The sequence below is a fragment of the Ursus arctos genome, unplaced genomic scaffold, assembly GCF_023065955.2.
Source record: "Ursus arctos isolate Adak ecotype North America unplaced genomic scaffold, UrsArc2.0 scaffold_25, whole genome shotgun sequence".
NCBI classification, from domain to species: Eukaryota; Metazoa; Chordata; class Mammalia; order Carnivora; family Ursidae; genus Ursus; species Ursus arctos.
Genome location: NW_026622930.1, coordinates 2,317,993 through 2,337,107, shown reverse-complemented (window position 1 = coordinate 2,337,107; position 19,115 = coordinate 2,317,993). Strand labels below are relative to the sequence as shown.

Sequence of the window (19,115 nt, the reverse complement as noted above, 5' to 3'; positions counted from 1 at the left end):
CTGCAACTGTGAACTGCTACATCCTTTTTGGAAAGTAATTTGGCAGTGTCTATTAAAATTAAAAATGCTTGTACTCCATGACCCAGCAATCCCACTTCTAGGAATCCATCCTGTACAGAGGACAGTCTCATCTCTCTTTGCAGATAGAGATGTGCAGATTAGATGTGCAGTGGGAAAAACACACACATGAACCTGGATAGAACTCGATGCCCATCACTTGGGGACTGGCTAGGGGTAGGAAGGCATGTCCCCAGCGTGGAGTACACAGCTATTTTAAAAAATGAGCTCGACCCCTAGTCACTGAGCCACCAACAAAGACTCAGCAGCCTCCCCCTTCACCCCCTCACCTTTTGAAGATCACCTACTTTCTCCCACGAGGCCCTACGTAGGCCATTTCCACCAAGGAAAGTATGTCTGCTCTCCAGAACCTGTATGGTTGTGAACGCTTTGCTAATACAAATAAGAGCGCTGATCGGCTTCCTGCTGGCACTGAAGATCATATCCATATGAGAATTCAACGGAGAAACGGCAGGAAGACCCTTACTACTTGCAAGTCACTGATTACAATCAAAACATACTACTGAAGGTGTTTAAGAGGAAACTTGCCTACAGTGGTGATGTAATGATCATCCACAATATGGAGAAGTATTTCAGCTGCAGGGTGACAAGTGCAAGAACATACACCAGTTCCTCCTAGAGGCTGGACTTACTGAGGAAGACTAGCTGAAGTTGCATGGTGGTGGTGGTGGTGGTGGTGGTTAATCTTTTTTTAAGTAATCTCAGCTCGTAATGTGGGGCTCAAACTCACAACCCCGAGATCAAGGGTCGCATGCTCCACAGACTGAGCCGGCCAGGTGCCCCAGTTTCATGGGTTTTAAGTGCTTTTGATTCACTGAAGCTTAAGTGAGGATTTCCTTGCAATGAGTAGAATTTCCCTTCTGTCCCTTGTCATAAGTTTAAAAACCTCACAGCTTACATAATGTAACCATTTGGGGTCTGCTTTTAGCTTGCAGTAGTGTAATTCTTTCATGCAGTCAAATGAAGAGAAAGGGGCACCTGGGCGGGGGCTCAGTCAGTTAAGCCTCTGACTTGATTTCGGCTCACATCATGATCTCAGGGTCTTGAGATCAAGCCCCGAGACGAGACAGGTTCTCTGCACATAGCTTGGAGTCTGCTTGAGATTCTCTCTCCCTTTCCCTCTGTCCTTCCCCCACTCACGCCATCTCTCTAAATAAATAAATAAAATCTTTATTTTTTTTTAAGTTATTTATTTGAGAGAGGGAGAGAGAAAATGAGTGGTAGGGAGGAGCAGAGGGAGTGGGAGAGGGAGAAGCAGGCTCCCTGCTGAGCAGAGAGCCCGATAGATGCAGGGCTCAATCCCAGGACCCCGGGATCATGACCCGAGCTGAATGCAGACAATCAACTGAGCCACCCAGGCACCCCAATAAATAAAATCTTTTTTAAAAAATGAAAAGAGAAGGAAAAAAAAGTGAATTGGAGCTTGTGTGTCAACACCTACCATACATTGTTCTGTGAATAAAGCAAGAAAGGAGGGGAAGTCTTTAGCTCTGTGTATGTTCCACAGAATCCCTCCAGGACTGCACAGTGAGGTCTGCGGGCAGCAAGGTGAATCATGCTGCTGCTGGAAGGCTGGCCACGAGCAAACAGCCACGTAAACCAGAAGGAAATACTGTCAGGATCTGGGAGGAGATGGGTGCCGTTGGGGTGGGGGCAGGACAGAGGCAGCGCGAGGAATTCCAGTGTGTTTGGTGCCTCTGGGAATGGGCACTGGAGCAAAGACCAAAGGAGGAGCAAGTCCCTTCACCTCTGACTGTGTGCACATCAAAGGGTGTGGAGTCCTCTAGGCAGCCCTGTGCTTACCACACACGGGACTCCTGCCTCTTCTCTCGCTCGTTCACCGTAGCGTGCTTTGACCTGTTCCCAGTCGGCATTTTCTTAGGCACATAAAACAAACCAAGGCAAAAACACAAATGGCCCTGGGCTGCCCAAATAGCAGGTGTCCCTTAAGCCTGGAATTTCTGCACACTGTGCTCCCTGCAGCCCCTTCCTCTAATTTTAGAAATGATCTGCAGTTGCCCTTCACCTCCCACCCCCAAAAGCCTGATGGCTCAAGTTTCTGTTTCTGGAAATCTGGAGGCCAACTTGGCTTTCAGACATGGGCGGGGGTTGGGGGGCACTCAGGGCTTCCTCTGTGTCTTCAGCCTCTGCAGCTTCTCAGAAGAACCCTCCCCTCCACCCTCAGCCCACTAAGGGCCTGACCTGCTAGGTGGAAGGAGGGAAGGTCCTGCTCCCCTCTCCTTCCTCAAGGAAGGCCCACACTGGAGAGGGGAGGTCCAGAGGTCTGGGCCTGCCTTGCTCAAGGTCAGGTCCCGGTGATACTCCTGCCGGAGGCTCCGGCAATCCTCAGCATTCTGACATGGGTGTTGTATCCATTTTGCAGAGAAGCAAAGGAAGATCAGAAGGTGGGTGACAGAGGAGACAGGTTTCAGAGGTCCAGCAGACCCTCAATGGTCCGGGAGTATCTAGCCCTGGGCTAACTGAACCTGGAGCCCATCTTGGGGACCCCTGAGGCAGGCCAAGCCTAGGCTGGACTAGATTGACAGCATGGCTGGTCAACAGCTGTGATGGGAGAAGGGGGAGGAGATCTTCAAGGCCTTTAGACCCAAATGTCGGGGTGGGCCCCTACCAGGCAGGGACTGCTTGGGAGCCTGGGTGGTCCCAGAGCAGAGGAGCAAGGGGTGGGGAGGCCTGGATGGTGCCAGCCTCCACCTCAGCTAGAATAACATTGCCCCAGTGACCTAGCACTTGCCCGTGGACCCTCCATTTTCCCCAGGGCCCAAAGGAGCCGGTTTGGCGGCGTCTGGGCAAGAAGCTAGGTGACATCACCCAACCAGTTTATGGTCCAGGCTCCTCAGAAATCACACCTGGTTGCATATTAACCAGCTGGCCCTGGAGGGGGAGGGGAGCTTCAATGGAGTCCCCAGCTTTTCATCCATTGAACTCAGCCTGCCTAGCGGGGCTGCAGCTTTGGGCATGCAGAGGTAGGCCAGGTGCGAGGGCCAAGCAGGGGACCAGAGGTCATTCTCAGAGTCTGTCCTCAGAAGGCAGTCAGGGTATGGGGCACCTGGTTCGCTCAGTGGGTAGAGCATGCAACTCTTGACATCGGGGTTGTGAGTTTGAGCCGCAAGTTGTGTGTACAGATTACTTAAAAATAAAATCTTAAAAAAAAAAAAAAAAAGCAAGCAGTCAGGGGATGCCTGGGTGGCTCAGCCAGTTAAGCGGCTGCCTTTGGCTCAGGTCACAGGAGAGGGGTGGGAGCTGCCTCGGGCTCACAGAGCACCATGGGGCAGGAGGCTGAGCTAGTCAGAGAGGGAGGACCTCACCTGAACCCTGCCAGGTCAGCCTCCCCCCTCTTCAGCTTCTCCCTTCCCCCCAGGGTGACCCCCCTTTTCTCCAGGGTCTTTTTCCTGCCTGTTCTCACCTTTATTCAAATCTACATTGGTTCTCTGAAGTCAGATTTACTCGCTTTAAATCCCAGTCCCACTTTGGTCCCATAGGCTACGTGACCTTAGGCAACTACCTAACCTCTCTGAGTCCGGAGTTTTCTGCCCTCCCCGCCCCCGCTCCATAGGATTGTGGGGAGTTTAATACCACGACACTTAGCTAGGCTTATATAGAACCAGTTCTTGTTAGGGAAGCCCCGGTATACAAACTCTGCCCAAGGCAAGGTGCGCACCTGACCTGGGTAATCAGCTGGAGCTTGGGGGAAGCTGGTGCTTTCAGGACGCAGACTGAAGGCTGGCACAGGCTCAGATGGAGCAGATGGGCAACTCTGGGTAGGCTGCCTGGAGGAGGGGGGCACTGGAGGAGCTGACCAGCCAGTCACAGACAGAGAGGCAAGTGGGAAGTTGGAACCACAGGAAACCACTGCCAAGTCACCAAGTGCTAATTTAGGCTCTTAGTAAGCGCCCAATCCCAGCTCCATACTGCAGCTGAGAGGCTGGGGAAGAGGAACCCCTGAAAGTGGAAAGTTGAAATCTCCCAGGGGAGCAATTAGGGGGTGATTCAGGCAGGCGCATCACCAAAGTGAAGCAGATCACCTGGAACAGAGGCTGACAAGCCATTGATGGGGCTGGCTTGTCTCAGCATTGACAGCAAGAGGCAGCGAGGCCATGGGGAGCCACACAGGCAGCTGGTGGCCAGACTGCTGGCCCCAGACGAACATGAACCCACAGGGAATGGGAGGCCACCTAAGTCCCCTTACCTTTTTACCCCCCAGGGAGGTTCCCAGACCCAGGCCCAGCCAGGGCAGAGGCATGGTGGGGGCAGGTTGGGGGTAGTGGAGCTGAGGCTAGGCACCGGTTTCCACAATGAACTCTGAGGAGCCCATGGCAAGGGCCACAGACACTCTGGCAGTCCTGGACCCGGAAGAAGGAGAGTTCAGGGTGCCCCAAGGGCTGGCTGGCCCTGCAGGGGCCTGGCCACTCCCATTTTGCCAGGCTGGAGCAATCTAGGCCTAGGGTGTGGCCGAGGGTCATTGCTAGCTGGCTCTGGTTCAGGGCCCAGACTCAGCCCCTGGGTAGCAGGGGTGGGCTGGAGGGTCTCTATCCCCTTTCCGGTCCCTAGGGCTAACAGGACAAGCCCTGGTTGCTGGGAGCTGGGTGATGGAGGAATGCATTCCGTATCTCCTGTTGTCCTCCCCTCCCCCCCCAACCCCTCCACAGAGGAACTGGCTCTGAATCAGCCCTGCTGAGACAGAACTGGGCTGCCGCTTCCCTTTTTTTTGCCCTGGTCTTCCCGCTGCCCTTCCCCCAGTCCCCTGCTCAGGCTGCTCACCTGGCCCTCACCGAGCCCAGCGTGAGCCCAGTGCATGCACCTCACCACCACTAACCTCCCCCTGCCCCGCCGGCTTCCCCGAAGTGGACGATGTGCACCGCAGGGGAGGCGGGGCCTGGCCTAAGGCCTCTTCTGCAGACCCTTCCGGCCAAAGCTTTCCGGGACAACCCCCCGATCTGCAATTTCACTTTCTGGAATCCACCCTGGGGCCCAGTCTGAGGTGTTCCCAGAGTGGTTTGCGGTGACAACATGGCCAAGACAAAGCGTCCTCGGAGGAGCTAGGGCAGCTAGCAGAGAGCCGGCCTTTCCGGGAACTCAAGCAGAGTGCGTTACGGGCCCAGCCCTGGTCCCCGCCCACAGCAGCCCGGCCGAGGGGACGCTGGAACTTCTCGTTTGTCCTTTGCACGAACTTGTGTAAACAGGGAAGCCGTAGCTCGCCGAACGCCGCCTGGGAGGCTCGCTCCGCTGCCGGGAGGGGCTGCCCGCGGGTCCCGGCATCCTGCGCGCGCGCGGGGCGGGGAGCCGTGACGCCATCTGGGGGCGCCCGGCCGGAGCCGGAAGTGCGAAGCCACGGTCGCGGCGCCACGTGCGGAGCGTCAGGGAGAGGGACCCCGCCGCGAGTGGCGGGTGAGACTCCGCGCGTCCCCCAAACCCCGCCGCACTGTGCCGGCCGGGCCTGGCGCAACCCCCACCCCTTCTGGGGGGGGCTTACCTCTCCCGCGTCCACCTGGAAGCCCGTTTGGGGGGAGACTGGGGAGAGGGGGGTTCCGCGGAATGGAGCCCGGCATGGAGGTGATAGCTCAGATCACTGGCCGCTGCCCGGCTGCTGGCCGGCCCCTCATCTCGCACCTGGAGCATGGGAGCCAGTCCCCTGGTCTCCTGGTCCTTACTTGATGGGAAATCTTGGGCCCGTCTTCTGCCACGGCCCCGCTTCAGTGATTTGGGCTGGTGACTCCTGTCTCATGACCCAGACCAAGGAGGGTTTAACATGTCAGGCCAGGGTGCAGCCAGGGACCGAGCTAGCCACCCCACCCCCACCGCGTGGGCTCTGGGCCTCACAGCCCTCTACGCAGATTCCAGGTGCACCTTCCTGGTACCGTTACACGCTCATACGCACACACTGCCTTCCAGGTCCCAGGCACCTGTCAGATAGCAACACCATGAGCTTCGTGGCATATGAGGAGCTGATCAAAGAGGGTGACACGGCCATCCTGTCACTGGGCCATGGTGCAATGGTAGCAGTGCGTGTGCAGCGTGGGGCACAGACCCAGACCCGGCATGGTGTCCTGCGGCACTCAGTAGACCTCATCGGCCGCCCCTTCGGCTCCAAGGTGACCTGTGGCCGAGGTGGCTGGGTATATGTGTTGCACCCCACGCCTGAGCTCTGGACACTGAACCTGCCACACCGCACCCAGATCCTCTACTCCACTGACATTGCTCTGCTCACCATGATGCTGGAGCTTCGGCCTGGTTCTGTGGTCTGTGAATCCGGTGAGTTCTTTGGGCTACCTCAGTTCTAATTCTGAAAAATTGACTTGAAGGTGGAGCTCAGATGCAACATCCAGACAGCCTCCAGCCTGCCCTTCCTGAGGACAGGCATGGTTGCTCAACTTCTGTTTTGCCAGGAGGTTTCTGGGGGGGCTGACTGCAGGGAGTGAGAAACACAGAACTGCTTAGAAGGCTGGTGCTGTAATCTGAATGTGAATTGATGGTGCGGGACCAGCGATCTCCCCCACCCCCCAGGAGCTGGTGTTCAGTGAGAGGCCTGCCTGCCTGCCTGCCTGCCTTGGTGGGGCAGGGCCAGAGTGCCACTCGGCTGTGGCCTAGGTGCTCACTGCCATTCCCTACCTCAGTGCCTGGCCTAGCAGCCCCTGACCGCCCAGGCCAGGGCTGAGAGTCACCTCTCCCTGTAGGGAGGCCAGGGCTGCTCTGAGGTGCTCACTGTGCATGGGGAGACTGCCTCAACCTCATCCTCGGCCAGCACCACTGTGACTAAGTCTAGGGCCTGAGGTTGGTCCTGGCCCTTACACATGCACACATACACACGGGTGCTGGGGCCACCTGGAATGGAGATTGAAGCATACAGCCCACCCAAGAACAGCCCAGGCCCACATGCGCCTAGATTTCCAGCACGTTGCTCATGGTCTGCGCAGGTGGGCTCCAAGGTCACAAAGGGTTCCCAACACCACTGCTTCCAACTTTCTGAGGACTTCAGGCCATCTTGTCCCTCTCCGTGTAGACAGTTGGATGGTTCCTGTTGCCCAGGCAAACACTTTGAAATGGGAAGAGTCAGATACAGAACCTGGGCTGTGGGTCAGAGGGTGGGCAGGGGCTGGGCAGAGGCCAACTGCTCAGCCACAGGGGACATGGGGTGCCAGTGGCAGATGGACTGCAGGACTTCAAGACGGCGCTGTCCCTTGCTACTGTCTGTGCAGTGGGTGTGCTCTGGGCTCTGGTGTGCCAGCTCCCGGTCTAGGAACTGTTGGTCCAGCTGTGAACAAGATGGGCCAGGTTTCTGCTTCCCCGAGCAGGTAGTAAGCCCAGTGTCACTGTTTCAGTGCTGTTGATTGCTGGGAGGCTTGTAAAACAGGGCTGCGTGTTTGAGGGTGACTCCCAGGGGTCCCTCCAGCTAGGCTGGTCAGGGAAGACCTCTGACAAGGGGATGTTCAGCTGGGAATGATGAGAAGGAGGCACTACCAAGAGCCAAGGGAGAGTGGCGAGTATCCTCCCAAGGGCAAGCCATGTGAAGGCCTCACTCAGAGTGAGGACCCAGCAAGGAGGCCAAGTGTGGCAGGAACAGGCAGTGAGGTCAGGAGGAAACGCACGGCTCGGGGGCCATCGGGTCTGACTTTGCTTTGCGTGGGGAGGGGAAAGGGGGTGTGACTGAGGTGAAGAGAATCCCTCTGCTGCGTTTGATGCAGGATTGAAGGCGCCTGGCCCGTCTGGTGGTCGTTACAAAGCCAGGAGGGAAGGCCCAGGGCAGCGTGGTGGCAGGGTGGGGGTAGGGGGAGACACGAGTTACTAGTGGGTCGAAGGCAGGGCGGAGAGGGGAGTTGAGGGTGCCTCTGGGGTGCCTGGCTGAGCCGTGGGTGTCGTTGACTGGGCTGGGGAGGGCTTGGCAGGGAAGGCTCGGGATTGGAACGGATCCAGCTTCGCCCTTGCTCACGCTGAGCGCTGGTCGGCTGTTGAGGGGAGGCGGTGCGTGTGCACTGGAGACTGGGTAGGAGTCTGGAGTGCAGGGACATGGGTCTGGGGAGTGTTCATCAAAACCGACACCTGAAACCACGGGGCGAGGGGAGATCGTGGCGGCCGGGGGAACACAGCCCCGCTGGGTGCTGCCAGCTAGGAAGTCAAGTGGAGGGGCAGCGGAAGGCGGCTGAGGAGTGGCCAGTGCAGCTGGAAGAGAACCGGGGGACGATGACGTGGAAGACCAGAGGTGTGTGGCCGGCTGGTTGCCGTGTCACGGCGCTGTGCGGCCATGCGGAGCGAGGGCAGGGCTGTCCCACCCTCGCACTCCGTGTGGCACAGGCGGGTGAGGGCCAGGGAGACGGACCAATCTGAGTGGGCCGGGGGCTCAGGGCGGAGGGGGGACGGGCCCTTGCTGCCCCGTCCACTCTGTCTAGACCCTGCGGGGCCTCTGGCGCTGGGATTGGGCAGGGCCACCCCTCTCCCCACAGGGCCCATAGCAGACTCAGGAAATAAACCCCAGCTCCCGTCCCCACCCAGCCCCAGTGCAGCTCAGCTAACCAGACCCTGGGCAGCCGGGACCCGACAGGCAGCTCTGGGAGTGATGCCCACGAGTAACCAGATCGTCTGGCCCCGTGGGTCCTGTGTGGGTCTTTCCAGGGTGAGGGTGGAGCTGTTTCTTGAGTGTCCCCAGCAGTCCTGCTTGACATCTGTCCTGTCCCGCCAGGCACTGGCAGCGGCTCCGTGTCCCACGCCATCATCCGCACCATCGCGCCCACGGGCCACCTGCACACAGTGGAGTTCCACCAGCAGCGGGCAGAGAAGGCTCGGGAGGAGTTCCAGGAGCATCGAGTGGGCCGCTGGGTGACGGTGCGCAACCAGGACGTGTGCCGAAGTGGCTTTGGTGTGAGCCACGTGGCAGATGCTGTTTTCCTGGACATCCCGTCTCCTTGGGAGGCTGTGGGTCATGCCTGGGATGCCCTCAAGGTTGAAGGTACAGTAGGGGTTCTGGTGCAGCCCTGGGGGCTGAACTCCTGGGCCTGGCCTTGAGTGTGGGTCACCTGCAGCCCAGAGGGGTCAGAAACCACCGGGCCACGCAGCCTGGGCAGGCCAGGACCCCTTTTGTCCCTAAATAGGGGTGGGTCAGGCTGGCTGAGGACTCATGGGGAGGTCATCTCGTGAGAGGGTGAGGTTGGGAGGAGTAAGATCCGGGGAGAGGGCGACTCCAGCTGAGCCCCTGCTCCTTGGCCTTGCCCTGCTTGCACCCGGATGTGGGAGATGTCTGAGTTCCCTGGGGAATGTGGCGGCTCCACCTCAGTGAGAGGGGGGACTCATGCCACGGACATTTCAGAGGTCGGAGGTCAACCCCTGACCCCAGCCCCTGCCAGCAGTCTCCCTTCCCCCCAGCCACAAGCCAGGGAACCGGCACCTTTTAGGGAAGATGCTGGATGTGGAGGCGGGAAGGAGGCGGGAAGGTTGGCTCTTTGCCAGGGAGGCGCTGGTGAGGCCCTGAGTTTTTCCCTTTTCTGGAGAAGGAGCCAGCCCAGGCAGCCAGGGCCGCTTCCCTCCTCCCCGCTCAGCAGTGCAGCCGGGGAGGGCAGGGAGGGAGCCCAGGGTGCCCCGGGGGAAGGGCTGCCCCTCCAAAAGACAGGTGCCAAGGCAGCTCCAAGAGCGAGGCGCTCCAGGCAGTGGCTCCCAGTGGGTCCCCTGCGGCATCCCTGGGCTCTGCCAAGGTGGGCCGGCTTCCCTGCAGCTCCAGGCCTTCTGACTCTGCCCCCAGACACCGCAGGCCCGGGCCCAGTCCCACGGAGGCTGGAGCCAGCCACCAGCCCGGGCCAAGCCCAAGCCCGGGGGGTCATACTCCCGGGCCTTCCTCCTGTTGCCAAGGTTCCTTCCTGGCGGCTAGCCCCGGGGGGCCGTGCCATCTGTCATGCCCATCCCCCGTGCTCCTCTAAGCCCCCTCCTTTGCACCCTTGCTCTGTCTGCTTGTTTTGGTCCCAGAGGTTCCCAACTTACTTGTGGGCCTTGCATTTTCCAGTGGCTCCCCTGCCTGCTCTGTGAGCCCAGCCCTGGCGAAGGGCCATCCCTGGGCCCTCTGGAACTTGGGCTGGCCAGCGGGCTCTGGCCGTCACCCAGTGGGGCCTGTTTTCCTAGCAGTACGCACAGGGCTTGGGTCCCTTCTTGGGGATGACCCTGCGCCCTCCTGGGTTCGCTTCAGACTGCTCGTGCCTCCAAGCCCACACCTTCTTGAAGACCTGTGTGGGGGGTCTATGTCCCCAGGTGTGGCTGAGGTGACCAGGCCTCAGGGCCATTTGAGGACTTGCCTGGCCGCGTGCCTTTCCCAGCCTCGGCTTCCCCACACCCTCCCTCCCTGCTAGGACAGGGACGTGGGCTGGACCCGGGCCAGGCTGAGGGACACTGCGGGTGGGCCCTGCTGGGAGGTGGCAGGAAGGGACTGTCAGCTCCCGCCTGCACCCTGTCATCCTTGGCCGTCAGGCTCTGCTCGGAGTAGGCGCCTCCTGTTCCCCAGAGCAGGTGACAGCCTCTAATTTCCTGTGATAGCAGCCGCTCCCACCACCTGTGATCTGCTTCCCCCGCTGCTGCCGCTGTGCTAGATGGTTGGAGCTGTTCTGGGCGCAGCGCTCTGACGGCTGCCAGGCCGAGGCTCCACCGTGACCCCTGACCCGGTGGTTCATCCTGGCCCCAGCCCTCAGCTTCCTTGTAGAAGTGGAGGGTGGCAGCGCCAAAGTGCAGATGAAAGCCGGGTTGTGGGCTCGGTCTAAGCGGTCCCTTCCACGTGGCTCCACGGGAGCTCCTACCCGACCGGCCTCTGCCCACGGCCCCGCCACGGTCTGGACCCACACCTGCCCCCCGGGGGCCCTGTGGGGGGCCGGGCCTCCACCCTGCCATCCCCAGCCCTGGGACACCTGGCGCCTGTGCCCTCCTGCCCTCTGACCCCGTGCCTGGCTCCCCACAGGTGGGCGCTTCTGCTCCTTCTCGCCGTGCATCGAGCAAGTGCAGCGCACCTGCCAGGCGCTGGCCGCCCACGGCTTCTCGGAGCTGAGCACGCTGGAGGTGCTGCCTCAGCTGTTCAACGTGCGCACCGTCAGCCTGCCTGCACCCGACCTGGGGGCCGGCCTGCGCCCCGACGCTGGCCCCTTCCGCAGCGGCACGCCCATGAAGGAGGCCGTGGGCCACACGGGCTACCTGACCTTCGCCACCAAGACCCCAGGCTAGTAGGCCTCCCGCCAGGAGCTGCAGGGAGCTGGGAACCCGCGGAGCGCAGGCAGGGGTGCAGCTCAGCCACAGGCCACCTTATATGGTCGGCGCACGCCTGCTGGGGCCTGTGTTTAGAAATGCGGCGGGGCGGGGCAAGGCAGGGCTTGGGGGCCTCCCAGGGCGGCGGAGGATTGTGGGCAGGGCCGGCCAGCACCGGGCAGTCTGGTCCTCTGGGGAGGAAAGCCTGCCCATCGTCCCCTGTTCTCCTGCTCTTTGTTGCCACAGAGCCTCTGCTGTCACAGGCTCTTCTGGCTATTGAGGCCAAGAGGTGTAGGTGGGGGACCCGGGTCTGACCTCTTCCTAGGTAGCCACAAACTGGTAGGGAGGTGGGGGAGCAAGGAGTCGGAGGAGGAGGACCACTGAGTCTGTGAGCCGGCCCCTTTCCCCCTGGGAGCTGATGGTGCCGGGCTGGGGGAGGGAGAGGAGGGCTTGCTGGGTGGCCTCAGGCCTGAGCCCACCCTGTGAGGCACCCTACAGGGCAAGTGGGAGTGCCCTGTACCCCTTCCTGTGGGATGGATGGGCCCAGGGCAGCCCTGCCCATCTGGCGTGCTTCTCCTGCTGCTGGAAGTGCCTTGCATGGCCCCGGTCCAGCCGGAGCCCCAGCATGTCCGTGAGTGAGAACAGGGCGACACTTTGCCAGGAGCCTGAGGGGAACGGTGAAATGCCTCAGGTGACCCAGCCCGGCCCTCTCAGAGCTGTTTGAACCCCAGCTGTCCAGCCCCAGGGCTACTTGCATGCCCTGCCCCTCCCAGGAGTGCTGGGGGCACAGGGGTGCATCCGGGACAGAGGGCAGCCGGCCCTGGTCCCCAGCTCTGGGCTGGGTGGCTGGCATCCATGCCTGCCTCGGTTGCATGAAGGGCCTGAGCGTCTGCCCTTGGCCTCACCTGTCCTCAAGAGCTTCCGTTTTCCCACATTAGGACAAGAGCCCCAGGGACTGTGCCGGCAGGGGGCTGGCTCCCGACCGTGCCTGGTGGAGAAATAAACACTTGCCTCTGCCGAGCTCACTGGTCTCTTCGGTGCCCCTCACGCCAGACGCTTGTTCCCCAACACCAGCGCCCAGGCCAGACCTCCCCACACACAGCCCTGGCCCCTGGTCCTTCCTCCCCCTGTCCTAGGGCAGGCGTCACAGGGGCTCTGGACTCCAGGACAACAGCCTGGGACATGATGGACAAAGGGGCAAGTGTGTGGCCACCCCCACTCAGCCGCAGAAAGGGCCACTTGTCCTAGTGGGGGAGGCGAGGAGGGGGGTCTGCCTCTGTGTGTGTGTGTGTGTGTGTGTGTCCCCGTCCGTCCCAGAGCACTGGACCCTCCCTTCACAGCCTGGCCTGGTCTTGCAGGGGCCACCTTTTATGTTTCCAGAATGACCTAGAACTCAAGAAGGACCCCCTCCCCGCACATGCCTGCCCTTCTAGCCCAAGGCCACACCTAGGCCTGTGAGTCCTTGCAAAGGTGCCAGGTGAGGTGGGCCTACTGGACGACTGATCTCCTGAGGGCAGCATTACAGGGCTGGGGGGCTCCCCTCTCCCTTTTACCCAGGACCCGTCCTGACTTCTGAACAAATGCCTAGCTTGGGGGACAGAGGAGGGACCCGTTTCTTACCCTGGCCTTGGAGAGAGGCCGGCAAGATGCCTGACACAGGGCATAGCTCTCCGTGCTCTGCAGAGCACATGGGCCTGCCAAGCGTTGCTCCTTCTTCTACAAGGGGCTAAGGGTGGCTGCCTAGACTACAGCCCTGGGCGTCACTGGGCCTGTGGGAGCTGGAGGATTGGGGTTGGGAGACCCGTACGCCTGACCCTGCTCATAGGCATACCTGGCCCAGGGCAGCTCTGAAGTCCAGGGGGCCCTCCAGCCCCTCAGCTGTGCTGCCAGGCCCCACACGAGTACCCTGGGAACTCCTGTGCACCCTTTAAGACCCCCCCCCAAATGTCTCCGTGCCACCCACCAGCAACCTCAGGCAGGAGCCCTGCGACCCCCTCCAGGCAGAGGAGCCAACGCAGAGTAGGGCCCTAGTTCTGCAGAAGGGGAGCTTGTGTCCAGAGCCGGGGCCAGCACCCATGGTGGGTGAGTGACTGGTCAGCAGGTCAGTGACCGTCACCTCTGCGAGTCAGTGGCATGGGGCTGGTCACAGGGCAAGGATTCACCCAGACACTCCCTGTGATGCTCAGTTTTTCCTGGAAATTCCTGTCCCTGTCATGTCACACATCCAGCCACCTCCACTGCTGCCCCCCTAAAGGCCTCTGAGCCCCTGAAGGCCTAGGGCCCCTGGCTCACCCACTCCGAGGGCCCCAGCCCAGGATCCTACCCTACGGAAGGATTAGAGTCTCCTTTGGCCTCCATGGAGGCTGCATCCAGCCACTTCCCCCAGGAAGCCCCCTGGGCCTTGCCCTCCTCAGTCCTGGTGTGTGCTGCCCCTGCCCTCGCCGTGCTTTGCCCTCACCTGCCTGGGAGGGGCTCGCCTCCTTCAGCGGGAGCCCCTGGGGTGGTATGGGTTGGGGGCCTAGGGTGGGATTTTGGACAGGTGGTGGGTGGCATCATGGATGCCAGGCCACTGGGGGCCACGCCCTGGGTAGCAGTGTGACAGGAAGTTGTCTGCCCCATGAAGACAGGACAGCAGGTGGACTTCTCCACACCTGCCGCCCTCACCCCAACTGTCTAGATCTACGGCCCACCACCCTCCCACCCCACCCCCACCCCCACCTCTGTCTTCCAAGGGACTCGGGCTCCCTGCCTCTAACCCGTTGCTGAAGGAAGGGCAGGCAGGCTATGTGGGACCCCAGGCCCAGGGAGATGATGTGGTTCCCACCCCATCACTGCACAGGTGGAGAATGAGGCCCCGAGGAGATGGGACTCCCTGGGATGCAGGCCTCCAGCTTCTGCTTGCCCACCAGGGACTCCCAGACACTCTCCCACCCTGTGTGGTCCCCTAGGTTGTGACTAGAAGCCAAAAGGGAGAGAGATTTCTGCTGTAATCCTGGAAGGCTCCTCAGAAGAGGTGACAGCCATGCAGGGACTGGAAGGGCGGGTGGAAATTGGAGGAGGGTGAGCAAGAGGCCTTGCCAGGTGGGAGTGGGCAGGCCTGGGGCAGGAGACCGTCAGGCTGGCCTGGGAGAATAAGATGGGAAGTGCCGTGAGGAGTTTGGGTAGGTATGGAGGGCACTTCCTCCCAGCTGGTAGCTGCCTGCCCTGTTTGCAAGGCTGCTTGAAGCACAGGCTGGCCGCCCAGACGCAGTGCCCCACTCTGCCCAGAGGTTGTTGGGCTCACATGGCAGCCTGGGGATGGCCCTGCCTCCTGGCGGGGCTTCAGGTGAGAGGGTCACCAGGGGCCGCCTTGCTGGATATCTTGGCTCTCGATGCCCCCAGGAGGGAGTGTGCAGGTGGGGGCTGATTGTGCCCAATCCTCAGAACCCTGCCCTCCTCACCAGCCTCACGGGGTGCTCCTGCCCAGCAAGTGCGGACCAAGCCCCTCCTGGCACTGAGGACCCAGACATCCAGGGCAGCCCAGCCTGCCCCCGAGGGGCTCCTGGGAACCAGGCCCAGACGGTGCAGGTGAGATGTACGCGGTGGAAGCAAACAAGGGAAGGGGGTTAAACTTTGGGGGGGGGGGGGTCGGGTGGAGGTTGCGGGTGGGACAGTCAGGCCTTGCCAGCAGGTGGCCCCTGCAGTCACAGAGGGACAAGGGATTTGGACTTGAGCCTTAGTGGGGATGGCCAGACGCCATGCTGCCCGCCACTGGGGGTGGGGGTGGGATGCAAGCACTCAGGGCTCAGGCTCTGAGCCTGCCGGCTTCACGTCCTCCCTCTGGCGCCATGGTGACAAGTCACCTCCCTCCTCCTGGCAGAAAGGAGGGTGAACGCGGTGCCTGCCTTGGCTTGGGGGTGGGGAGGAGCTGCCATGAGATTAAGTATCAAGTCAGCATTTGCTCAGTCACTGCTCACAGATTTTTCTGATATACATTTTTTTAAGTTAAAATTTATTTTAAAAAATAATCTCTACACCCACTGTGGGGCTCGAACTCATGGCCCTAAGATCAAGAGTTGCACGTTCTTCCGACTGCACCAGCCAGGAGCCCTGGGACCGCTACGCGATTGTTATCATTAGTGGGAGCTACTGCTGCCACCGCCTCCAGGAAGCCCTCAGTCTCTGTTGCAGATTCCGAGGCCAGAATTTTGGGGGCCGTCCCTGGGTCCATCTGAGAATGTCCTTTGCAGTCTGCGTCCTTTGCAGAATGTCCTAGCTGTTTGTTTCAGGGGCGCTTGACTAGTTGATCAGGATAATGGGAGAGGTGATTTGACGTTGGGACTTCTCTGGAAAAATCCAGCTCCGCGCTCCCTGTGCTTGCGGTTACGTGTGTAATAAAACTGAGAACTGCGAGAACCTCAGGCTGGCCGCGGGCCCCCGGCTCTTCGTCGACCCCCCAGCTTCGGAGGTAGTGTGTTGGAGAGCCAGCACCCAGACACCCCCACCCGAAAGCGCCTGGGGGGCCTCAGGTAGCACTCCCGTCCTCTCCCAGGTCTGTGGTCTGGCCTCTCCCCGGCGACCTCAGCCAGTCCTGCTCGCGTGCGGGGGCCGAGCGGCCGTGAACTCAGCGCTGCCCCCGCTCCTCTGCTCCCCCGGCCCGCGGGCTGCCCGCACCTACCCGAGTCGTGCTCGCCCGGCTCTGTGGCCGCTTCGGGCTCAGGCGCAGGAGGGGCGAGCGGGTCGGGCGGGCGCGTTCTGAGCCTCGGGTCACGCGGCCTGCCCTCCCGTCGGGGTGGGGACGGAGCCCCTGCGGTTTGGGTGCGGCCGGGGCCTGGGCGGGCCGTGGGACCGCGGGCCTCCTCCAGACGGCCTGGGCCCCGCCGAGGGAGGAGGGCGTTTCAAAGTCAGGCAGCCTCCGGAGCAGCGGCGTTGGCGGGAGGGAATAACTCGGCTCCCACCAGGCTGAGAATAGCTCGGAATTGGGTCACCCTCCCCGAGAGCTCCGGTCACAGCCTCCAGCCTTTGACAGTAATCAGCTTTCTCCCTGACATCTGTCCCTTCAAAGGGGGACAGGCTGGGTCCAGGCACATTTTTAGAAGAAGCAGAGGGGCCGGGGTGGGGAGGAGAGTCCGTTACCGGGTTGGCCCTGCACCCCCTCTCCGCCAGGCAGGCCACTCCCGACCACCCGCTGCCCACCCCCTCCTCCGCCGCCCAGCTGGCCAGCCCACAGGGCTCTGCACTCCTGCCTGCTCTCTGGCCTGCCTTGCCCGCCCGCCCGAGTCCCCCCTGACTCCCTCCAGGGCCCTCCTTCCTTCTGTGGTGGACAAAGGCGGCAGTGGGGAGGATTCTGGGCACTCGAGTGTCCCCAAGCCCTCAGGCCCTGGTGTCCTGCCCCTCAGGGGCCCCTGACATTCCCATTTGAGCCCCATGTGGTACAGCGGCCCTTTTGCCCCGAATCCCCCTCCCCTTGAGTCCTCCCCACACTCCCACAAAGCTTCCGTGTGCCACCCCCCAAGCGCTTGGCACATGTGGACGCCCGGGTCTGTCCCAGCTTGTCCCCGCAGCCGAGCGTGTGAGGTCCAGGCGCCCCTGTGAGAGAGAGAAATCACTGTGTCTTGGGACAGGATGTGGACAGGAATGTCTGGACTCAAACAGGCATTTTGGGAGAATAAGAGATACTTGAGCAGCCTTAGCTTTGACATGATCCGAAGGTCATGCACCCCTTCCTGACTTCCTGTCTCTGTAGCGACGTCAGAGGTGTCCTCCCCCACAAGGCAGGCACTCCTTGCAAACCCACAAGGCAGTTCTCGCATTCCCCGTGGCAGAGCCCATCCTCACCTTTGGCCACAGGTGTGACAACGAACCATCCGTGGACCTGCCCCCCCACCCCATTGCGGCCCCTGGACCAGCACCGCCGGGCCTCCCCCCACCCGCCAGGCCTACAGAATTTGGTGGGGGGCGCAGGGCTCTCTGCTGGAGGAACTGGCGTCTCTCCAACTGTTCTTCTTACTTCTTAAGCAGACCGAACACATCTTGAGTGTAAGCAGCTCAGCCAACTCCGTGGAAGCTTCCAGACCATCGACCTCCCTCTAAGGCCATGCTGTTGTCAGAGCTTAATTTTGCCTCAGCCCGGCTGGAATGTTTGTGTCAAGGTCCCAGTACTTCTCCTGAGATGACTGTGTCCCCGGAGGCTCCCAGAGCTCCAGCGGGGTGGGGGGGGGGGGACTACGCTGCACGGGCACCTCTGCACGGGAACCTCTTCGAGTCCTGCCTCCAGCAAACCAGCTAGCTGGTTCACAAAATGAGACATCTGGGAATGGGAAGCCTGAGTGGCTATTTCGTGGGTGGAAGGAGCGAGCACTTTTTTAGGTGTGTTAATGATTCTGTGAAAGGGGAGAGTGGCTGGAACTGGCCTCAGGGTGTCGGGTGAAGGGAGCGGAGGAGGGGAGAGAGGGAGCCTGGGTACTCCTTAGACCTGGAAGGCTGTGCATTTTCTCGGATTTTGTATTTCCCTGACATTTTCCATGATACATTCTTTTAAAGGAAAAATGCCCCAGGCCGTTTCCACCATTTATTTGCTCTGGGCTCTCCAGGCAGCTGCCCCCGTGTGGGCCTGGGCTCAGTGCCCTCAGCTTCCCCTCCCAGGGCCACCAGGCCCCTCCTGCCATGAAGCAGGTGGGAGAGGCAGCTGGCTGGTCCCGGCAGGACGACGGTGAGCCTTCCGTTAGCTGCTCCTCATGGTACGGATGCTGTGGCCACAGACCCAGAGGTGGGTTTGCTGTGCTGGAGGCTGGGCCTACAGAGTGGCCCCCGCGTAGAACGTGGGAGAAGGGCAGGGAGGAGGGGCAGCTGGGCCCCTCACTTCCCGCCCCAGAGAAGGCTCCATCCCACACCCCGGAGGTGGTGCCCTTTCCTGGCCTCTCTGGCTCCGGATGACCACCTGGTCTCCTTCTTGTAGACCCTCCCCTCAGCCCTGTACCCCTGCCCCGCTGCTGCCAACAGGTCCGAACTTGTCCCCCAGAATCAGAAATCCATTTCATTGCAGTGTAATTGGCATGCAGTGGGTGGCACCCACGTAACTGTCCTGACCCAGGAGTCCCGTGGGACCCCACGCCCCTTGCCGGTCCCACTCCCCAGTCAGCCCCAGCAGCCGCTCGCAGCTCTCCCTACTGTCGTCACATTTGCGAGAAAGCGGACCTAAGTGGGACTGAAGCAGGGAAGGAGGCGAGGTGTGAACGTGGGGCTGTGGTTTCAGAGGCAGCAGCAGAGCCGGGAGCCAGCACGTGGCAGGGAGCCGTGCCCCAGCCGCCTGTGCCCGCAGCCGCAGCCGCTGTCTCCCAGGTGCTGGACGCCTAGGCTGGGAGGGCTCTGAGCTGCTAGCTACGAAAGAGGCCGCGCAGGAATGCGGGCAGCGGGCTGGTGGGGGGGGGGGGACGGCGGCAGGGGTGACCGAGGCGTGTTGCTAAGCTACAGGCACAATGGACATTCCAGGCACTAGGCAACGGGGCAGGAGCTGTTTCCCAGGGAGGGGTAGGGACCTGAGGCCCAGGCCACCCCCATCCCCCAGCTCTGCTGCCCCCCACACACACCTGAAGGTGCGCCGGCTGCCTGGCCCCTCGGGTTAGAGTGCAGCCTCTTCCCAGTGCCTGCCCCACAACGGCCCCGCTCCCCGCACCCTCCTCACTAGCTGGGCTCCTGCACCTTGGGATGACCCAGACCTCCCTGCCTGCCACTTCCTCCTGGCCTCTGCCTCCTCTGATCGAGCTTCCTGGCTGGGCCCCCCAAGTCCAGATGCAGGGACTTCAGGGGGTCCTGGGCAGATCTTAGAGGTTTTG

At 61.3% G+C, this 19,115-nt stretch overlaps 1 protein-coding gene, 1 long non-coding RNA gene and 1 pseudogene across 3 annotated transcripts; all 3 read left to right on the top strand.

Moving 5' to 3' along the window:
• Nucleotides 1-81: 81 nt before the first annotated feature.
• On the top strand, nucleotides 82-3,462 carry LOC113267152 (eukaryotic translation initiation factor 1-like; annotated as a pseudogene).
• Nucleotides 3,463-5,381: 1,919 nt separating this feature from the next.
• Nucleotides 5,382-12,321, top strand: TRMT61A (tRNA methyltransferase 61A). 2 transcript variants are annotated; one of them, XM_026515230.3, is made up of 4 exons: nucleotides 5,382-5,484; nucleotides 5,989-6,348; nucleotides 8,771-9,037; nucleotides 11,021-12,321. In XM_026515230.3, the coding sequence occupies exons 2-4, from the start codon at nucleotides 6,018-6,020 to the stop codon at nucleotides 11,278-11,280; spliced, it is 858 nt and encodes a 285-aa protein (XP_026371015.1). In that variant the 5' UTR covers nucleotides 5,382-5,484; nucleotides 5,989-6,017; the 3' UTR covers nucleotides 11,281-12,321. The 2 variants fall into 2 exon arrangements, with proteins under 2 accessions (XP_026371015.1, XP_026371014.1); XM_026515229.4 differs by having other exon boundaries at nucleotides 5,416-6,348.
• Nucleotides 12,322-14,016: 1,695 nt separating this feature from the next.
• LOC130544780 (uncharacterized) lies at nucleotides 14,017-17,829 on the top strand. The gene is made up of 2 exons (XR_008961349.1): nucleotides 14,017-14,868; nucleotides 17,302-17,829. It is a non-coding gene; the product is annotated as an uncharacterized LOC130544780 (long non-coding RNA).
• The last annotated feature ends 1,286 nt before the right edge of the window (nucleotides 17,830-19,115 follow it).